Here is a 16,667-nt window from a genome sequence, read left to right as displayed (position 1 = left end):
AATCGGATAGGGCGACCGCCATCTCATTACGAAGTCAGGGCAGAGTCTTGGTCGATATGTACCGGCGGAGGCCAGTACAGCATCCGCTGGCTACACCCCCCACGTCTCCCACCGAAGCTGAGCTTCATGCCCCTTGAAGGGCTCACGGTGGGGGGGCTTTCAATGACACTCGCAAAGTTCACTGCAGTACTGACCCAGGCCTCACCGAAATTCACTCCAGGGGTGCCAAGGCCCTGCCCATGCAGGCCATGAGAATGATGTGAAGCATTCACGGACAGAGAGCAGTCGCCAGCCGCGTCCCGGCCGCACGGAAAGGGGAGCTCATTGTATCTCACCAGAAGCTGTACAAGCCCCCGTGATGATCACGTGCTTTACCGCCCCCGTTATATCGACCAGCTTATCTGTGCGAGATGCTCAAGGGAATGAGCGTGCGACGACTGGGCAGACATCTGGAGGGCGAGGCATGACGGTAGCCGCGCATCTTCTGTCTTCATCACCCCACTGCAGACGCCCCTGGATTTTCATCTCTGTATAATAGCCCAGCACCAGCCACGCACCGATACAGGAGCCACCTTGGTCGGCCGCGCTCGCGCGTTGGGCTCAGCATGTGACGGCGTTATCGTCGCTGCACTGAAGAGATGGCGCGCAGGCCCCCCACCTCACTTGTTACATCATGAATTTCGCGGGCGATCGCGGCGCCCCTGCTCGCTTCCTCAAGAGGAACTGCCGTATGGTCCAGCTCCTCTGTAAACTCCCGCAGTCGTCTGCCCAGCAGGTTCTTCTGGCCTGCACTATTGCTGACTAGCTGAAAGTAGTGCTTCACCTGATACTTTGGTGTCACCCAGCCTTCGTAGCTGACGACCCCGCAGTCCTGACGCCCTCCAGAGACAGGAAAGCGGGATGCACCACGCTTTCGCTTGGCCTCTGGGGGGGGGGCTGTGCCCGGAACGTCGGAGCAGCTCATGGCGCTGAGTGCCCTCTCGAAATAAATGATGTGCTCTTTGGTCTGCGACACCCGAAACTAGCAGAAGCTTGTCGCTGTACGCACGCGCTTCAGTAGGGGTGAGCGCCCCCGCCTTTATTGCACAGGGCACCAGACCGTTGCACCGTCTTCGCCGACACGCTCTGACAGAGGTTGCCACAAGAGCGGCGGTTCGACTAGCTAAGCAGATGGCGGTGTGCTCGCGCGCATCGGTGATGCCAAAGGGCCTTCGCCATCTGCTCTAAAAAGTGCCCAACCAAGATCAGAGCGGTTCCGCCGTGGCGCAGTGCGGTGGTGTGGTGCGTGCGCAAACGGCCTGCGAGGGCCTTCACCCGAACGCCGCCACGGCCGGCACGGCCGAAAAATGCAGACGACTGAGAGACGAGCTCGAGAAAGCCAAGCAACTGACCGCCGCATCTACACTGCTGCTGCATCACACCCGCATTTCTCTGCAGCCACGTGAAAAAGCTGCCTCGCGCACTCGGCGCGGCGGATGCGTGTGCCAGGCGGATGGCGGTGCGGCCACAACTCTTAGGCAGCTCGTGTACGGAGCACGGAGGCATCGGCTTTTCCCCTCTCCCCACTCCCCTCCACCCGAAAACTGCCGCCGACGATGCAGCACACATAGGGGCGAAAGCTTTCGTGGTGACAGTCGTCCGCGCATTAGAGAAGAATACAAGTACCCTCAGCCTCCAAGGCGCCTGAGAGGCCCATCATCCTTGCCTGAGCCCCGCGTGGCCCCTCTGTCCGTGCGTCGGACCCCAGCAGCAGCGGATGACGGGCAGTGACAGCCTGATGAAGACCAGGGTGCTTTACCTACCAAAACGATAGCATTGTGGTACCGTCACCGCTGCGAGGGATTGCGATGCGGGCGTCCGGCCTGGCGTTGTGCCCGGTATGCCGTGCGAGATTCGAAGACCTCTCGCGGCTCAACGCCCACTGCACCGTAACGCTATGTTCTTGCAGACGGAGATCTGCTAACGAACATCCTCAGGCGCACTGCATGGGCATACCCCCGCCGGCTCTCTATCGCTGACTCTCCCACTTCTACTCGCTGGGAAAGGAGCTTGATGGGCTTTCTGGGAGGGGGGTAAGCGCACGCTGAGCCGCAGGCCCCCTCCCGCATGACGCCTCCACATGCACTAGAGGCGTGCGGGCTCCGGCGAGGATGGGGTGCGCCCGCTTCCACAGGCTCCTGACAGCGGTGCCTCACCTGCCGTGGCGCACGCGGGCAAGTCATGTTGACGCGCCCTGGCGAAACAGACAGAGAAAGACGAGGGAGGGGGGCTCTCGGGTAGCGAGATCACCCTGCAACTTACTGTGCGAAGGTGCGAGGGCCACGCGCACGCGCTGTGAGGCACGGCGGCATGGAGCATCACACCCAGGCAAGACATACAGAGTTGAGAGAGGCAAGGACACCCGCCGGAGAGGGCGCGATCGTATCCGTAGCGAATCAGTGCCGCTCTCCGCTCGGGTGACATGCGCGGCATCTCGCACCTCGAGCTATGTGGGCGGATGCGGCGCGGATACCAGAGCCACGACGCGAGCACCCCGGGCTGCGCCATCGAGTCCTGCGTACTCCGATGCGGAGGGACTCCGCGCCAGATGGCGGACTGCGCCGGCTTGGGGCGACTGAGGGGGCGGCACGGCATCGGTGCGGGATGTGTTGCCTGCGAGGGCCCTGATCCTCGCTGCTCCTCTCCCTGTATTGCGTGCGGCGTGCGCCCAGTGCGCCCTACTGCATTTGGTGCCGGCTGCTTGGGCTGTATGCGAAGGAAGTGCGAGGAGGGACCGGTGGGGCGCATCGCCCGATTCCACCGCAGGCGACTCGTCCTGGACATCCTGTGGCTATCCGTAGCGCAGCGGCGATCGGCGAGCTGTGGCTGTGTGCGTGGGGCATTGGCAGCGTGTCTGTGGTACAAGGGGCACGCTGAGAGGGGGCGAGAGGACTCGTCCACTGCTGCTGCTGCGCTGGCACGCGCGCTTCTCTTGATGCTGATGTTCTCGTTCTTTGTGCTTCTCTGGAGAGGTGTGCTGGCGTGTTTCGACGCGCGCGTGCTGTGCGAGCGGGGGCTGGAGCCAGTTGCGAAGTTCAATGGCCAGATAGTGAGCATAGGCGTATGTGAAGAGGAGACGTTGTCAGCCTTTCATGGAGGTGCATATTGGCGTACGGTCATGTGTGCGTGTGTGCGTCTCCCCCCTCCTTCGTCCCCTCCTCCTCCCTTACGTTTTCTTGTGCCTATCGAGCTGGAAGGCGAAGGGTTAATCGATGTCAAGCGTGGGGTAGCGGCAGCGTAGGCGCGTGCACTCTGACAGTGGCAGCGGCGCATGGCACGCACGACACACTGGCGCCTGCCCATATGGAGGCGGAGGTAAGCATGGAGGATACGGATGGATGAGCGGTGCCGCGTTTTTCTTTCGGGAGGAAGGGGGGCTAGGCGTGTGCTTATGTGCGCACATGACAGAACGCGCTGAAGCAAAGGAGCAGCGCCCTCCGACCGATGCCCGAGGAGGCGACAAAAGTGTGAAAGAAAACGGCGACAACGCTGTCTCTCCCTCTCTGTCTGTCTGTCTGTCTGCCTTTGCCCCTCTTTCGTCCACTTGTGTGCCGCAGACATGCGCAGAAGTGTAGTCGATAGGAGACACGGATGCGGCGCCGCACTCTCTCTCTCACGAAGCGCACTGAGAGAAGAAGCGAGGAAAACGACGAGGGGAAGCACTATGAGAAACGCTCGATTCGCCAGGCCGCGCCACGCGCGACGCACCTCACTTCTCCTCCCCCTTTCCTGAATCTGTGCTGCCCTCCACAGGTTCTCTTGTTGCATGGCAAAGGGGGGACGAAGTGGTGCGAGTGCGGCGAGCAGATCACTGAGGATAGGGTGGAAAGGGCGGTCCACACACACACACATACACACACAGAGCATATGTGCTGCCGAGCCACCGCGCGCACACTGGCCGCGCTTTTGATTCCTTTTTCCTGTCATCCGTCATGTCTACACCTCTGCGTTCTCTCCCTCTCTCTGTCTGTGTGTGTGGACCGCTTTGTCGGGCTCCTCTTCACTACCTTGTGACTTGCAGTGGTGGTAAGGAGCACGCTCGGTGCGTCTGTCACAGCTGCCCCGCGTGGCCCTGCGTGCATGCAAAGGAGCCTACCATCTCTGCGTATGGTCGCGCTCGCTCTCGCTGCAAACATTTCCCCCTTCCCCTTTATCGGCTTCCTTAGTGCGTCCATCACCGTCCCTTCTCTTGTGGTTTTCTCTTCACAGTGCGTTCACGCCACTTTCAACGCAGTGCAGGATACAAAAACAGCGCCAGAATCTTGTCGGCAGCCACGTCGCGAGTGCGGCGGCCGGTGCGTCGGCACTCCGCTACCTGTTTAGGCGCGAGGGCGTGATAGATTGCCCGCGGTGTAACAGCACCGTTGAATAAGAATGTGGCGTATAAAGATGGCTGGCCTGGCGACCGGATTTGCCATCACATGCGCCAGCTACTACAGAATCTTCGCGCTTGGGATGCTTGAGGCGCGTGCGGCGCACGAGAAGCGCTTCGCGTCGATTGAAGAGCAGCTGTTAGTGGCAGCGCGAGACGCCGTAAAGGCCGCGCCGGCGGAGCTCAATGTAGGTGTGCAAGCAGCGCCGACGCCGCCCTCCCAGTGAGCTGTTGCGCCGTCGCTTCGAGCAAAGGCGAAAGCCTGAGATCCACGCAGGCACACAATCTGATACCGACACTGACACGCATGCGACGCTTTCCATGTGCCGATGGAGAGGAGGGGGTGACCCGACCCGCCTGCATTTTGGCGGGCAAGCAGGGCTGCCACGGACTACTCTTCAAGGAGAGGAGCTTTCCATGCCACACATGCTTGGATAGGCGGTCTCTCAGGCACCTCTCTGCAGGCGCGCGTGCGGCGGGTGGGCAAACCTGCTTGAGAAAGGGCTATTACACGGGGTGGATTGGCCGCTGGCATCCGCCGTGGCGACAGCGCAGACACTTACCGCCCTTTTTCTTCTCCTTCGTGTGGACCTTCCTCCCCACATCTATGTCGACGTTGGGTGAGGCGCAAGTGTGCGAGTGACGCGTTGTCCGCGCTTTTTTCCGTCCTCACCCCTTCTGCCGGCTTACTGGAGGTGGAGACGTGGCCTTAACACACAGGAATACTCACGACAGAGGGCCCCATTTTTTCGGACAGGTGTGCTCGGTCATTCACCGCCAGAGTTCCTCTCTGGCACATTGCTTGAAGCCCTCTCTTCCTTCATAGGAAAGAGGGCGTCGAAGAGAATCCAGACAGGGCGAGCCTGCCGCTGCTCTTGCTGCTGTTGCAGTAGTTGTGCCAGGCGGAAGAAAAGCGCTCCCCTTCATGCGAGGAAGTATCGGCAACCCCACAGCCAAGCCGAACTGATTCCGGCCATCGGCTGATGCCCTACTCTCTTCCTCTTTCATTATGGGTGCTACAGGCCCCAGCCTGTTTCCTGATGTACCCCGTCCCCTCTGGATCAAATTTTTGTGCGATCAAGCTGCCCCATTCACCTTTCCCCCTCTCTTTCTCTGTGTCCCTCTCACCTCCCTCGTTACTGCTGCTGTGACATGCCCCTCCGCTCGGCGGAACGTTTGTTGTTGTTTCTGTCGTTGCTCGGCCCCGACAGACGCATGCGCACCTCCACTCTCATGCACGGAAATCAGAAGAGAAGGTGAAGTTCGCGCGGGTGCATCAACACCACTCACTTGCTTACTTGTTTTCCTCCGGCGTACGCGTGCGCGTTCAACTCAGCACCTGCACGGTTCGTATCAGTGCATCGTCGTCATCTCCACCACCTTCCTTTTCCTCTACGCAGTCACAACCACGTCCGTGCACCGTGCCGCATGCATGCGAGTCCCTTTCCCTTTCTACTCGGACGATTAGAGAGCGCAAGTGTAGCAAAGACAGACCCACGCAAGCGCGTGCAGAAGCACCTTCGCACCGACAGGTGCGCTTCTCAGTAGCGTAGGTGGCGGTCTACTGCCACTCCGCTTTTCAAAGCAAATCTGCCGCTTTTACGCACAGAGAGCACGCCTGGTGTATGCACACGCATCGGTGACTTGCGCTTATGCCCTTCCGTGGTCTCATCCACCATAGGCCATTCACCAACTCGCGTGAATGGGGGTGTGCGTGGGGGCTGCCGTGGCTGTGGTGCTCTGCTGGTCGCCCTCCCCCCCATTGCTCTGCGATCGCGGACCTCAGACATTTATCAGCGCCTCAGCGTCAAGTCTGAGAGAGGAGTAGAGCAAGTTATACTGTACCGCTTTCTTCTTCCTTAATTGGCTACTCGGCGCAGGCGGGCGTAGCTGACTATCAGCCCTCGCTCGAGCAGCAGCGGCGCAGGTGAGGCACCTATTGCAGAGGCACACCCAGCGTGACCATAGAGTCAGTTGACTCTACACAGAGTAGCGCCCTCGCGAACCAATTACGCGGACGATTCGCTTCACTTTTTCTGACAGAGCACTTATGCCGCCGAGCGGAAGGGCCTCGCCGCAGAGGCCGCGGCACATTACGGCCTCCACTCACGTACTCGCCGCCCGCCTGGAGCGCAATACGGCAGAGCGTGTGACGGTGGGCAACACGCCCCTGCACATGCTTCATCTCTGCGATGTGCAGTGTGTGGCTCCACTTTTTGCTTCTTGCGTGTCGCTCACGACTATGACGGTTCATTTGAAATACTTGGCGTCGTCGACGGCGCTGGAGATGCTGCTGCGTGCAGCGGCCACGTCCCCGACTCTGACACACATCTCTGTGATAGGTGGGGTAACGTCGATGGAGGCGGCGGCTATGGCATCTGGTATTGCGGCTTTCACGTGGAGTGACAAAGTGCGTGGGCAAGGAGTGCCGTGTACTGCGGCCCCTTCGGCTTCGTCGCTTCCGCACACGGCTCGTCGGGCACCGCCCACGCCGGAGGGACGCCCGCTTTCGAGCGGTCAGAGTAAGATACAAAGAGGTGCGTGCAGGCGTCGGTATCCGGCCTCTCACCGAGCAGCGGCTTCCTCACCGTATGCGTGCACACTAGCTCGCACGAGTGGGCAACGACAACGGTGCGCGACACGTGAGCGTGGCGTGCCGGCGCGTACCACGCAGCGGAGGCTGCAAGCGGGCGGTGCGATGTGGCAGGCACCCCTCCCAATTTCGCCGCTGGCTGCCCCTATTTCGCATCGGGCGTTGCTGGCATCGTCGCAGGGCTTTGTCCCCACCCCTGCGCGTGTGAGCCCTCTCTCTGCCCATTACATGGAAGGTGGGGTTCGCCTCACCCTCGAGCTGCACAGGCTAGAGGAGGCTACCGCGGCGCTGCTCTTGGATGGACTGCGCCGGGCGCATCGAATCATCTTGACAGAAGTGCGACTGTGCGTGGCGACGACAGAGGCGCGGTGCGCAGGTCGCCGTCTGGCCCACGAGGCAACGAAGGCGGCGGCGCATCACCGTCAGCGGCGATCGCTGTTTTTCGCGCCATCCGTGGCAAATGCCGTCGTGCGTCGCAGCTGCTCTCCGCAGGCGAGGGCGGAAGAGCACGAGGGTAACGCTCACCGTCCATGGCCACTGCACACCAGCAAGCTGCGAGGCTCTCCCAGATCGGGCTTGCGCACCTCTGCTCCTTCGCCGCGGCCACCGCCGCCGCGTCCTCCTGCGTCAGCGCGTCCTTCGACGCCCATAAAAGGTGGCGCCGGCCGCGCTGGCCTCGGAGGATTCAGGCCTCTGCTCTCGGTAGAAGAACTGGGCCCATGCCAGCATAGAGCGCGGTGCGACGAGCAGCGGCTTGCGCCGCGGTTTTCAGGAACAGACGCTGCGCTTCCTCGCCATTATCTCAGCCCGCCGGTGCAGCCGCACACGCCTCTGCCACTGTCACCAGCCTCTGCAGCCGGTGCGAATGCATGTATGAGGGCTTGGCGTCCGGCCCTCTGCGCCAGTGAGCGGGCGGTCCTTCAAACAAGCAAGGCTGACGCCTTCTGTCGTCGTGGTCGTTACGCTACTCCTCTATCTGCGGGTGTTGTCGTGGACGCCCTTTCGCGTCTTGCGTCACCGCGACGGCGTCTGGCGCAGGCTGGCCGACTTTACAGCCCCCCGCGATGGGTGAGCCGGGCACAACCGCTTACAACGGGTGCCGCACCTCCTTCGCCGCCAATCTCGAAGGCACCCTTCTGCTCTACTCTCCAAACTGCTTCTGCGAGGAGCACTTCTTTGCCTGCCGAGTTGCGGCTCGAGCTTCGCGCGTCCTCGACGTCGTCGTGGTCGTCGCGGGCATCGTCGCCCCCGCCCCGGCCACCGCATCCATTACCGTGGCGAGCTGCTGAGGCTGTCGCGAGCGTTGTAGCCCGGCCACACGCCGCTGAGGATGAAGGAAAGAAACACGACAATCATCGAACCCCGCGCACGCCGCCAGACGTTGCCTCAACGCTCATCAACAGGCGCGGTCTCTGCCGGCTGGCCACCTCCCCTTCTCGCCAGCCTCACTCGCCTCTGTTCTACCCGAGCGGCTTTTGCTCTCCGCGTTACTGTCTTCGCCGCGCGAATGATGGCGTGGGTGACAAGGCAACGCGGTGTGACATCCCTTTACTGCAGACGCCGTCTCACTGTTCACGCTTTTCATGCTCGTGCTTTGTGTGTCGTTCTCGCCTGCCAAGATCCCCGGTCGCGCGCCGTCCCGCGGCGCCCGCGAGCTTGGCGAACGCCGCTGTGGACCGAGGCGCTGCGGCGGTTCGGGCGCCGCGACCACGGTCATCATCGACTCCAGCGGCGGTGGCAGCAGCGCAAAGCTCACGGTCACCCCATAAGCACGATGGGGCTCCTGCGCGTGAAGGCAGAGATGCTGGTGACGCCACCCCTACGACACACTCGGCAGCGACGTCGCTAAATGGCATTACTCCGCCGAGGAGACAGAGTGGCGATGGGCGAGAAAATGACGGTACCACGGCCTTTCACAAAGGCGAAGCCTCAGCGTCTTCCTCGTCGCAACGCACCTCCCGCAGCGCTCTTTCTCCAAGCAGCGCGCATCGGCCACCGGATACGGACCGCAAAGAGGGCGATACTGCACGCTCTCGACACAGTGCTGCAGGCACTCAGATGGATTGGGCAGTGAACCGATGCCAATTATCGAACCTGCAGGTTTCGCACACGCAACTGCCACCGCCTCTATCGCTGCTGCCCCCTGAGCGCCAGCAGCAGTGCCTGGGCGAGGAGGCAGGCTATGTAGTGTATCCAAACTCTATGGCTTTCCTGCGTGCGCGTGTGACCGAGATCAACCGGCATGTTGTGTGGCACCAGATTCAGTCTGCTAAGGCCACGGAGGCGCACTCGAGGCGTCTGGCGGAGCTGGAGGAGGTCTTTTCGGACCGGGTCACGGAGGAGCTGACAGATATGTTGATGGTGCTCACCGACATGGAGCACGGATCCCGCATCGAGGGCCGCCGCTGAGATGTCCCTCATTCCCTTCTTGCCCGATGCGCAACGGGCTGAGGGGAGCAGTACGCTTTCGCTCTTTTTTTGGTTCTCGAGTCCTGCCCGCGCGCAGCACTGCTGCTGCTGCTCCTCTGTGGAGTCTTTTCTATATATATATTTTTGACGCGCTCTGTGGCGCCGCCTCAGCTGTCCTCACTGCTTATCGCCATTGGCTGTGTGCCAGCATGCCTGCATTGCGTGCCACTGCCAGAGAGCGTGGAGAATCAGAAAAGGCTCGACCACAAGCGATCTCGTCATGGCGCAGAAGCGATGAATGAGACTATGCCTGAGCGAGCGCGACGAGGGATAGCACGCGCAAATGGGCGCATGTGCGCCGCCTCCTTCCTGCCTTCTTCTTGGAGGCCTTTGTCGCGCCCTCTTCTGGCGCCCTTGTCTCCGGCCCTTCCATCGAGCCCCATCTCATTGTATGCTCATGTATGGCGACAGGCGCTCAGCCTTTCTCCACGACTCGCTCCCTGCGTGGTTGCTTTTGGCTTCGATTCGGTGCCTTTCGCTTACCCTTTGCGCTCTGTCCCATTGCTCCTTCTGCCACGTTTTTTTCTGCTCTGCCTCTCTGCTGCACACGCGCCCGCCTGCGGTTTTCTTCCCCTCTTCCCACATACACACTCACCTGGGGCTGACAGTCTCTCCCTCACGCTTCGCACATGCACCAGAGAGTACCGGTGCCGAGGCGCCTTTCGGGTCTCTCTTGTTCTTGTATGGGTGCAGTGCATTGCACTTGCGGCTGTCGCTGCGGCTCTCGTCACGTCCGCCTCTCGTTCGGCCGTGCGGTAGCCTCGAACGCACATCGGAGTCGGAGTGTGCACGGCTCGCGATCCTCTCTTTGCTTGATTGGAGCGTGCGCTTTGCAGGGCTCACCGAGGGCGAGCACCAGCGCTCTGCGTAACCGTCGGAAGAGGGGCGGGGGCCGCGCCGAGCCGCAGTTGCCCAGGGAGGAAAGGGTGAAAGCGAATCGACCATAGAGGTGAAAACGGGGGTGGAAAAAAAAGAACGTAAGGGTGCGGGCGTGCAGAGCTGCGGGGTGGGTGGGAGAGCGTGGCGCGCTTCACGCTTGTTTGGGTGCACATGAAAGGCAAAGCGAGGGGGGTAGTCGCCGCGATCGGCGACGTTCGAGCAGCGGTACTGCGCTTCTGTGATGACCAGCTATCGCGGCGGCTGGACACAAAGCCTGTCGTTGATGTGCATCGGAAAGTTTCTGCCTGCGTGCAGGCGGTAGACCCGACAATGACGCCCTACATCTTTGGCTCTACCGCTGCTCTGGGCGTACACGAGCGGGGCTCTGACGTGGATTTCGTGTGCTTAAGCCCGGTAGATGTGCAGGATGGCAAAGGCGCCGATGCCGTCTCAGAGGTGGCAAAGGGGCTACAGTCAGATTTTCTTTCCCGCCTGAGCGATGTAGTGGCGCAGGAGCACTACCTGTGGGACATCGAGCTTGTTCGCCGCACGCGCGTGCCCGTTCTGCGGGTGAAGGGCGGTTTGGGCTCGGATCGGGTGAGCTTTGACGTCACAGCCAACCGCCGCAATGGTGTGCGCAACAGCGCTTTGCTGCGGGCCTACTTCACCCAGTCCCCCGAGTCGCGCTGGCTGAGCATGATCGTGAAGCAGTGGAGTAAGAAGACAGGACTGAACGCTTCCGTGGATGGGGGCTGCATCACCTCGTACGGCTGGAACATTATGGTCGTCTACTATCTTCTAAGTCGGAAGCTCGTGACGCTGGTGCCGGTGGCGTCGTGCGATGTGGCCAACATTGCTCCGATGCCGCCCTACATGCCTCTGGAGCCCCCCCAGCAGGGTGGCCAGGTGCTGGCGGACATGCTGATAGACTTTGTGAGCTACTACCTCGACGAGTTCGCGCTGGAGACGGAGGTGATAAGCCTGACCCGGGCGGCAGGGGAGACGACGAAGGACATGCTTTCGTGGACGAAGCAGGCGGAGGACATGGCTCGCATTCGCGGCGAGAAGGTACACTATCGCTGGTGCATCGAGGACCCGTACGAATACGACTTGAATGTCGGCCGCAATGTCACTCCATTTAAGCTCATGCTTCTGCGGAAGCATCTAGAGCGTGCGCGGGAGACGGCGCTGCTGCTGCTGGCAACACCACCCGCATCAGCGACGGCAAAATCAGCAACGTGACCAAGCCGCGCCTCGATTCTGTCGGCGTGCGCATGACCGTTGCGGCTGACTTCAGCATACATGCGGACGCGCGAGTAATCCTCCTCTGCTCTTCACCACCGAGCCGAAGCCCTTCCGTCCGTACCTTATCCCTCTGCACCGACTCGAGGCACCAGCCCGAAAATAAAGGTTGCCGTCAAGGCAGCATCATACGCCAATCACAGAGAAAAATAGAGACGCGAAGGCGAGCGCCTACGAACTGCTCTATTCATCTTTCCTTTTTTTGCTTGAGGTAGCCTTTGGGTATATATATGTGTGTGTGTGAGTGTGTGCCCTTCTCTCTACGTTATGACCTTGCCTTGCATTTTGTCGACAATGCAGCGCGGACACAGGGGCGCGCAGTCCTCTTCACCTGTGCTACCTCCCCCTCTTCTCGTCGGGCTATGCGGTATGTGACCGCTGCCCCCTGCATGGCGGTGAGCCTCGCGCTTGGTGTGACGGACTGCTTTCTAGTCTTCAGCGGTGGGCTCTCCTTCACACCTCTTGGCAATACTCAGCGCTGGCGGCGGTGCAGTCGAGGGGGGGAGAGCAGCAGAGAGCGCTGGGGTGGCGACGGGGAGGGGGCTGTGTACGCTCGCACCTTCCGCAGGTTCTTGCACGGTGCTTAGAGAAGGGGAGCAAAGAATGGCGGCGATGGCCCACCTCTGGCGGTGGAGCGGAATGGAGGGGAGAAGAAGGACGGGGGTAGCGGTAAAGAGCGGAGAGTAATGAGGCTGTCACATCCTCATCCCATTCGACCCAGTGCAGGTGCCTCGGCACCTTCGCCAGAGATGAATGACGAAGGAGGGAGGGAGAGGGGTGCTGAGCGTGTCGAGGTTCCCTTTTGTGTGTTTTTTTTTGGTAAAGTACACAGAAACGATTGCTCCTTCCCCTTCCCCCTTCGCCTGCGTCATCTCGACGGTGTACGAACGGAAAGGGAAGAGCTGCTCGCTTCACCTGTGCGCCCCCACAGAAACCATGTGGATGGCGATGAGAGGAAGCGGAGGACGTCGACGGCGAGAAGCACCTCTGCACATAGTACGTCTCTTTCTCTCGCACCGGCGTCGGGTCACGGGCAACAGACATGCGCACAAATCTCCACACTTTCCCCAGTTTCCGCCTCCCACTCCTCTCCCCTCCCTCCTTTCCCCTCGTCTTGTATACGTGATGTGTTCACCGAGTCGCGTACTGCGCCCGCACTTTTCTCGCCACCCCCCTCTCCCTCTCCCTCCGTGCATGGTGTACGCGCCAGATATCGAACCGCTGAGGCTGGCTGCAAGGAAAGGATGGTGCTCACCGGACCGCTGCTGCACCGCTCCGGCATGCGTGCTCTTGCGCCTCCCACGCACTGTAGTAGCACGTCACTTAGGTGGGCGAAAGCGACGCCATCGCTCCTATCCGGCTTGACGAGGTTGCATACCGCGGCTTCCTCTGGGTGGGCGAGTGCGAGCGGAGGCCATTGCAGCGCAGCGGCGCAGATGGTCTCGTGCCGCTGGCAGTTTACAGGGACCGGGCACGGGTACGTGACAGATGACAACTCTGGGCTTCAGTCCGAGCTCTCGGATGCGCTGGCGGGCGAGGGAAATCTGCCTTTGGATGCGATCCTGCCGCAGCCTCTTGTAAAGGCGGACCTGGAGTCACCGAGTGCGCGCATTCGGCTCGACAAGATCGAGCGGCCTCCAGGCCGATTCGACCTTCTGACGAATTCGCTTGTGTACCGCTGGCAGACCACGGCGGCGTTGGCGCGTAAGGTTACCGGGCCGATGCGGGAGTGGGCCTCTGAGCTCAAGTACCGCACCGGCGTCCACCTCGAGGTAGAGCTCACCGATCCGACTCGGCTTGATTTACCAGTGTCGGAGGGCGGTTACTCATCGGCGGACGATGTGGAGCTGATGGTATACCTCTTCGGCAGCGAGCGCGGTATCTTCAACTGTCGGCAGCTCATGGAAACGGCGCTCGATCAGGACCCTGCCTACGTGCGCTTGGCCGTGTTCCGGCGCAAACGAGGGACAGGCGGCAGCGGTGAGGGGGCCGCGGCGCCGAGGCCGGATGAAGATGTGGAATGGCTGCTGCTGCGTCGCATCAATCGCGATCTCCGCCCGCCAGACATACCGCCGATCTCGCTGAAGACGCCTGGAAAATGGACGCTGCTGTACGAGCATTACAAAGAGGCGGCGATTCGGACGCTGTGGGAGGAGACTGGCATCACCGTCGAGGCCGGGAACGTGTACCCTACCGCGGTGCTGTTCCAGGACAACCCGATCTTCTACTGGCGTGTGCCGGTGCATTACTTCCTGGCTGAAGTGCCGTACGACGTTCAGGTGCTTGGCCCTCAAGTCGGTCTCAACACCTACATGCACCATTGGGACTCGTCGCTGCTGCGCCAGTCACCAGACCCGATCGATCGCGCGTGGGCGCAGCTGGCAGACCCGGAGACAGGCTGCGCGTGGATGAAAAGGCCGATGATCGACGAGCTACAGCGCCCGCTTCGAGGGGCCAACTACATGGCTATGCGCTACACTCCCCCACCATACTCTGAGCTGAACAACGTTCTGGGGCTCCAGGTGCCAGTAGAGGCGGCAGGAGAGTCGAGTGCGACAGAGTCAACTGCGTCTGCTGTCACCACGGCCGAGGGAGGACAAGCTCCGCACAATGTGACGGAGAGTGATGCCACCGCTTCCTCCTCTGAAGCCGAGAGATGCTCGCCGATGGACAAGTCTGGCTCGTAGCCATGCCCCATTCCGGCCCGGCGCGTGAGGTGGGGAGGCCGGCCCCTCTCTATGGCGCGCCTCTTCGATTCGTCCTTCTCCCCATTGTGTCGGGTAGGGCTCCCATACATATTTTTTTTGTTGTGCGTGAGCCTGCGTCTGTTCATGAGCGTGCGCGTTAAGGAGAAGCTGCCAGGCTCTGGAATACAAAGCTTTGCGTCAAGGCAAGAGGTGCATGACCAATCGAAGGAGGAGGAAGGCGGTCTTGTCGCCAGTCGATCGCGGCGAGGTGTAGGCCGCTAGGCATGCGAGGCGATGGGGTGGAACGTGATCGGGGCACAGGGCGCTTAGCTCCGCTTTCACGCTCTACGCGGGCGCATGTCGCCTCCCCTCCTCTCTCTCTCTCGCGCACGCAAAGGTCGCTGTTTCGCTGTTCTCTTCAATCGGCGTGCTTTGTCCCGTAGACACGCCCCTGCGCAGGACATGCCTCAGTGGGCGCTTCTACATCGATGCTGTCGCTGCTGGGCTGCGTTCAGAGACTGATCGTCTCCGTATCTTGTGACTTTCCCTCTACGGTGCTTGGGCAGCTCATCTCCACTTTTCTCAGCAGAGACGGCAACAGCCCCATTACATGCAGAGGTGCACAGATGTATACCTATGTGCATACTACCCTGTGCATATGCTCGCCGCTGCTCTCCTCTTTCTCTCTCCATGCCCAATTCGATGCCGTGGACGAGACCGTTTTCGAAAACGTTGCCGCCAACGCGCGTGTGCACTGCCGTGTAAACGGCACGCGGACTCTATTCCTTTGAGCATTTTTCGCATTAGGGCTCTCCTCGCTCGCCACCGAACTCCACACTCGTGACGCTGTACGCCCGCCGCGTTTTACCCTTTTCCCTGTAGGCACTCACTCGCGTGCCTGGAGGCGCGGCTTTCTTCCATGCCCCCATCGCGTGGCGCGGGCCGTGGCCACCATAGGAGCGGAACGGCCGCCATTGCCCACAACCAAGGCGGCCTCAAGGCAAAGAGTGGTGCTCGTCCGCGCACGCTTGATGAGTACTACGGCGACATCTACGGTGAGCGTTGGCCCGCACTGCGCGCCGCTATGGTAGAGATGCCGCGCAAGGTAGCGCTGTGGAACCGATTCTGCCAGGTTCCCTTTGCGGAGGCGACACAAGGGCTGTCACGGGTGGAACCCAACCGCCTCGTTCAAGCTTTTCAACCGTCCCAGGAGGCCAACGCCGCAGGCTCCTACGTAACGGCGAGCCGCGGTAGCGGCGGCCAAGACGAAGCGGAGGAGCAGGAGGAGGCCCTCATCGCGGCGCCTGGCGGCCTGCTGCACGAGGGCGGCATCATCGCCAAGCCCCCGATCGACGCCTTTGGCATCAAAGCGTACTACCTGCTCGACTACGCCTCGGCGCATGTAGTAGAGCAGTTGCAGGTCGGTGCATTCGACACGGTACTGGACATGTGCGCCGCGCCCGGTGGCAAATCCATTGCCATCGCGCAGTTTCTCTCGCCGGACGGATCGCTCACATGCAATGAGGCCCGCGCTGACCGCTGCGCGCGCCTCCGCCGTAATTTGCAGGAGCATTTGCCGGTGAATTACGTTCCGTGGAGAACGACGCGGCGCGATGGACAGACGTGGTACAACCCGGAGGCCTTCTCGCGCGTTCTTGTCGACGCCCCGTGCTCCTCGGAGCGGCACCTGCTTCAGCAGTCGGGCGGCTCGCCCCTGTCCTTGCGGGAGTGGTCGGAGGAAACGACAGCCGAGCTGGCCGCCCTCCAGCGGATGCTGCTGCAACGCGCCATTGAAACCTGTCGTGTTGGAGGCCGCATCGTTTACAGCACGTGCTCCATCTCACCTATGGAGAACGACGGGGTTGTGGGCGAGGCTTTGCAGCGCACGAGGTGTGAAGTCAAGGTGGTCAGACCGTCGGTCGACGCCGTCGCTGGGGCTGCTACCGCTACTGTTGCACCTCCGAAAACTGCAGGGGACACCGGTAAAGCGAATGCGCCCGGCGCAGAGGCGTGCGCACCACAGACACCGCTTGCGCTGGGCGAGGCGACAGCGTACGGCCTCCTGCTATTGCCGGACACTTGTCATGGCTGGGGACCCATGTTCTTCTGTGTGCTGGAGAAGACTGGGAGGCACAAACGTTCAACTTCCTCGTCGTCTGATGATGGTGACGATGACCAAGACTCGGACGGCGGCGACGCGGACACTTGTTAGGCTGCCACAGTGGAAGAGAGGGGGGGGTGCGCCCTCCTGCGGACGCGTGCGCACGGTGCTGCATCTCTTCTCCCCTCCGGACCACACCGAAGGGAGGCCGAGTAGCGATGAAGG

General features: G+C 61.4%; 5 protein-coding genes across 5 annotated transcripts; all 5 read left to right on the top strand.

The window, feature by feature from the left end:
- Positions 1-4,413: 4,413 nt before the first annotated feature.
- On the top strand, positions 4,414-4,638 carry LSCM1_01898 (uncharacterized protein; the record flags this gene model as incomplete). Its single annotated transcript, XM_067319496.1, has 1 exon — positions 4,414-4,638. One exon carries the CDS (start codon positions 4,414-4,416, stop codon positions 4,636-4,638), a length of 225 nt encoding a protein of 74 aa, XP_067176045.1.
- A 1,823-nt stretch (positions 4,639-6,461) lies between these two features.
- Positions 6,462-9,413, top strand: LSCM1_01897 (uncharacterized protein; the record flags this gene model as incomplete). The annotated part of the gene is made up of 1 exon (XM_067319495.1): positions 6,462-9,413. One exon carries the CDS (start codon positions 6,462-6,464, stop codon positions 9,411-9,413), a length of 2,952 nt encoding a protein of 983 aa, XP_067176044.1.
- Positions 9,414-10,523: 1,110 nt separating this feature from the next.
- LSCM1_01896 (uncharacterized protein) lies at positions 10,524-11,594 on the top strand (the record flags this gene model as incomplete). The annotated part of the gene is made up of 1 exon (XM_067319494.1): positions 10,524-11,594. The coding sequence occupies one exon, from the start codon at positions 10,524-10,526 to the stop codon at positions 11,592-11,594; it is 1,071 nt and encodes a 356-aa protein (XP_067176043.1).
- A 1,304-nt stretch (positions 11,595-12,898) lies between these two features.
- LSCM1_01895 (uncharacterized protein) lies at positions 12,899-14,341 on the top strand (the record flags this gene model as incomplete). Its single annotated transcript, XM_067319493.1, has 1 exon — positions 12,899-14,341. The coding sequence occupies one exon, from the start codon at positions 12,899-12,901 to the stop codon at positions 14,339-14,341; it is 1,443 nt and encodes a 480-aa protein (XP_067176042.1).
- A 919-nt stretch (positions 14,342-15,260) lies between these two features.
- LSCM1_01894 (uncharacterized protein) lies at positions 15,261-16,553 on the top strand (the record flags this gene model as incomplete). The annotated part of the gene is made up of 1 exon (XM_067319492.1): positions 15,261-16,553. One exon carries the CDS (start codon positions 15,261-15,263, stop codon positions 16,551-16,553), a length of 1,293 nt encoding a protein of 430 aa, XP_067176041.1.
- Positions 16,554-16,667: the final 114 nt, after the last annotated feature.

This window comes from Leishmania martiniquensis, chromosome 32 (assembly GCF_017916325.1).
Source record: "Leishmania martiniquensis isolate LSCM1 chromosome 32, whole genome shotgun sequence".
NCBI lineage: Eukaryota > Euglenozoa > Kinetoplastea > Trypanosomatida > Trypanosomatidae > Leishmania > Leishmania martiniquensis.
Note: the sequence above shows the minus strand (reverse complement) of the source record. Positions and strands in the feature narration are given on the sequence as shown.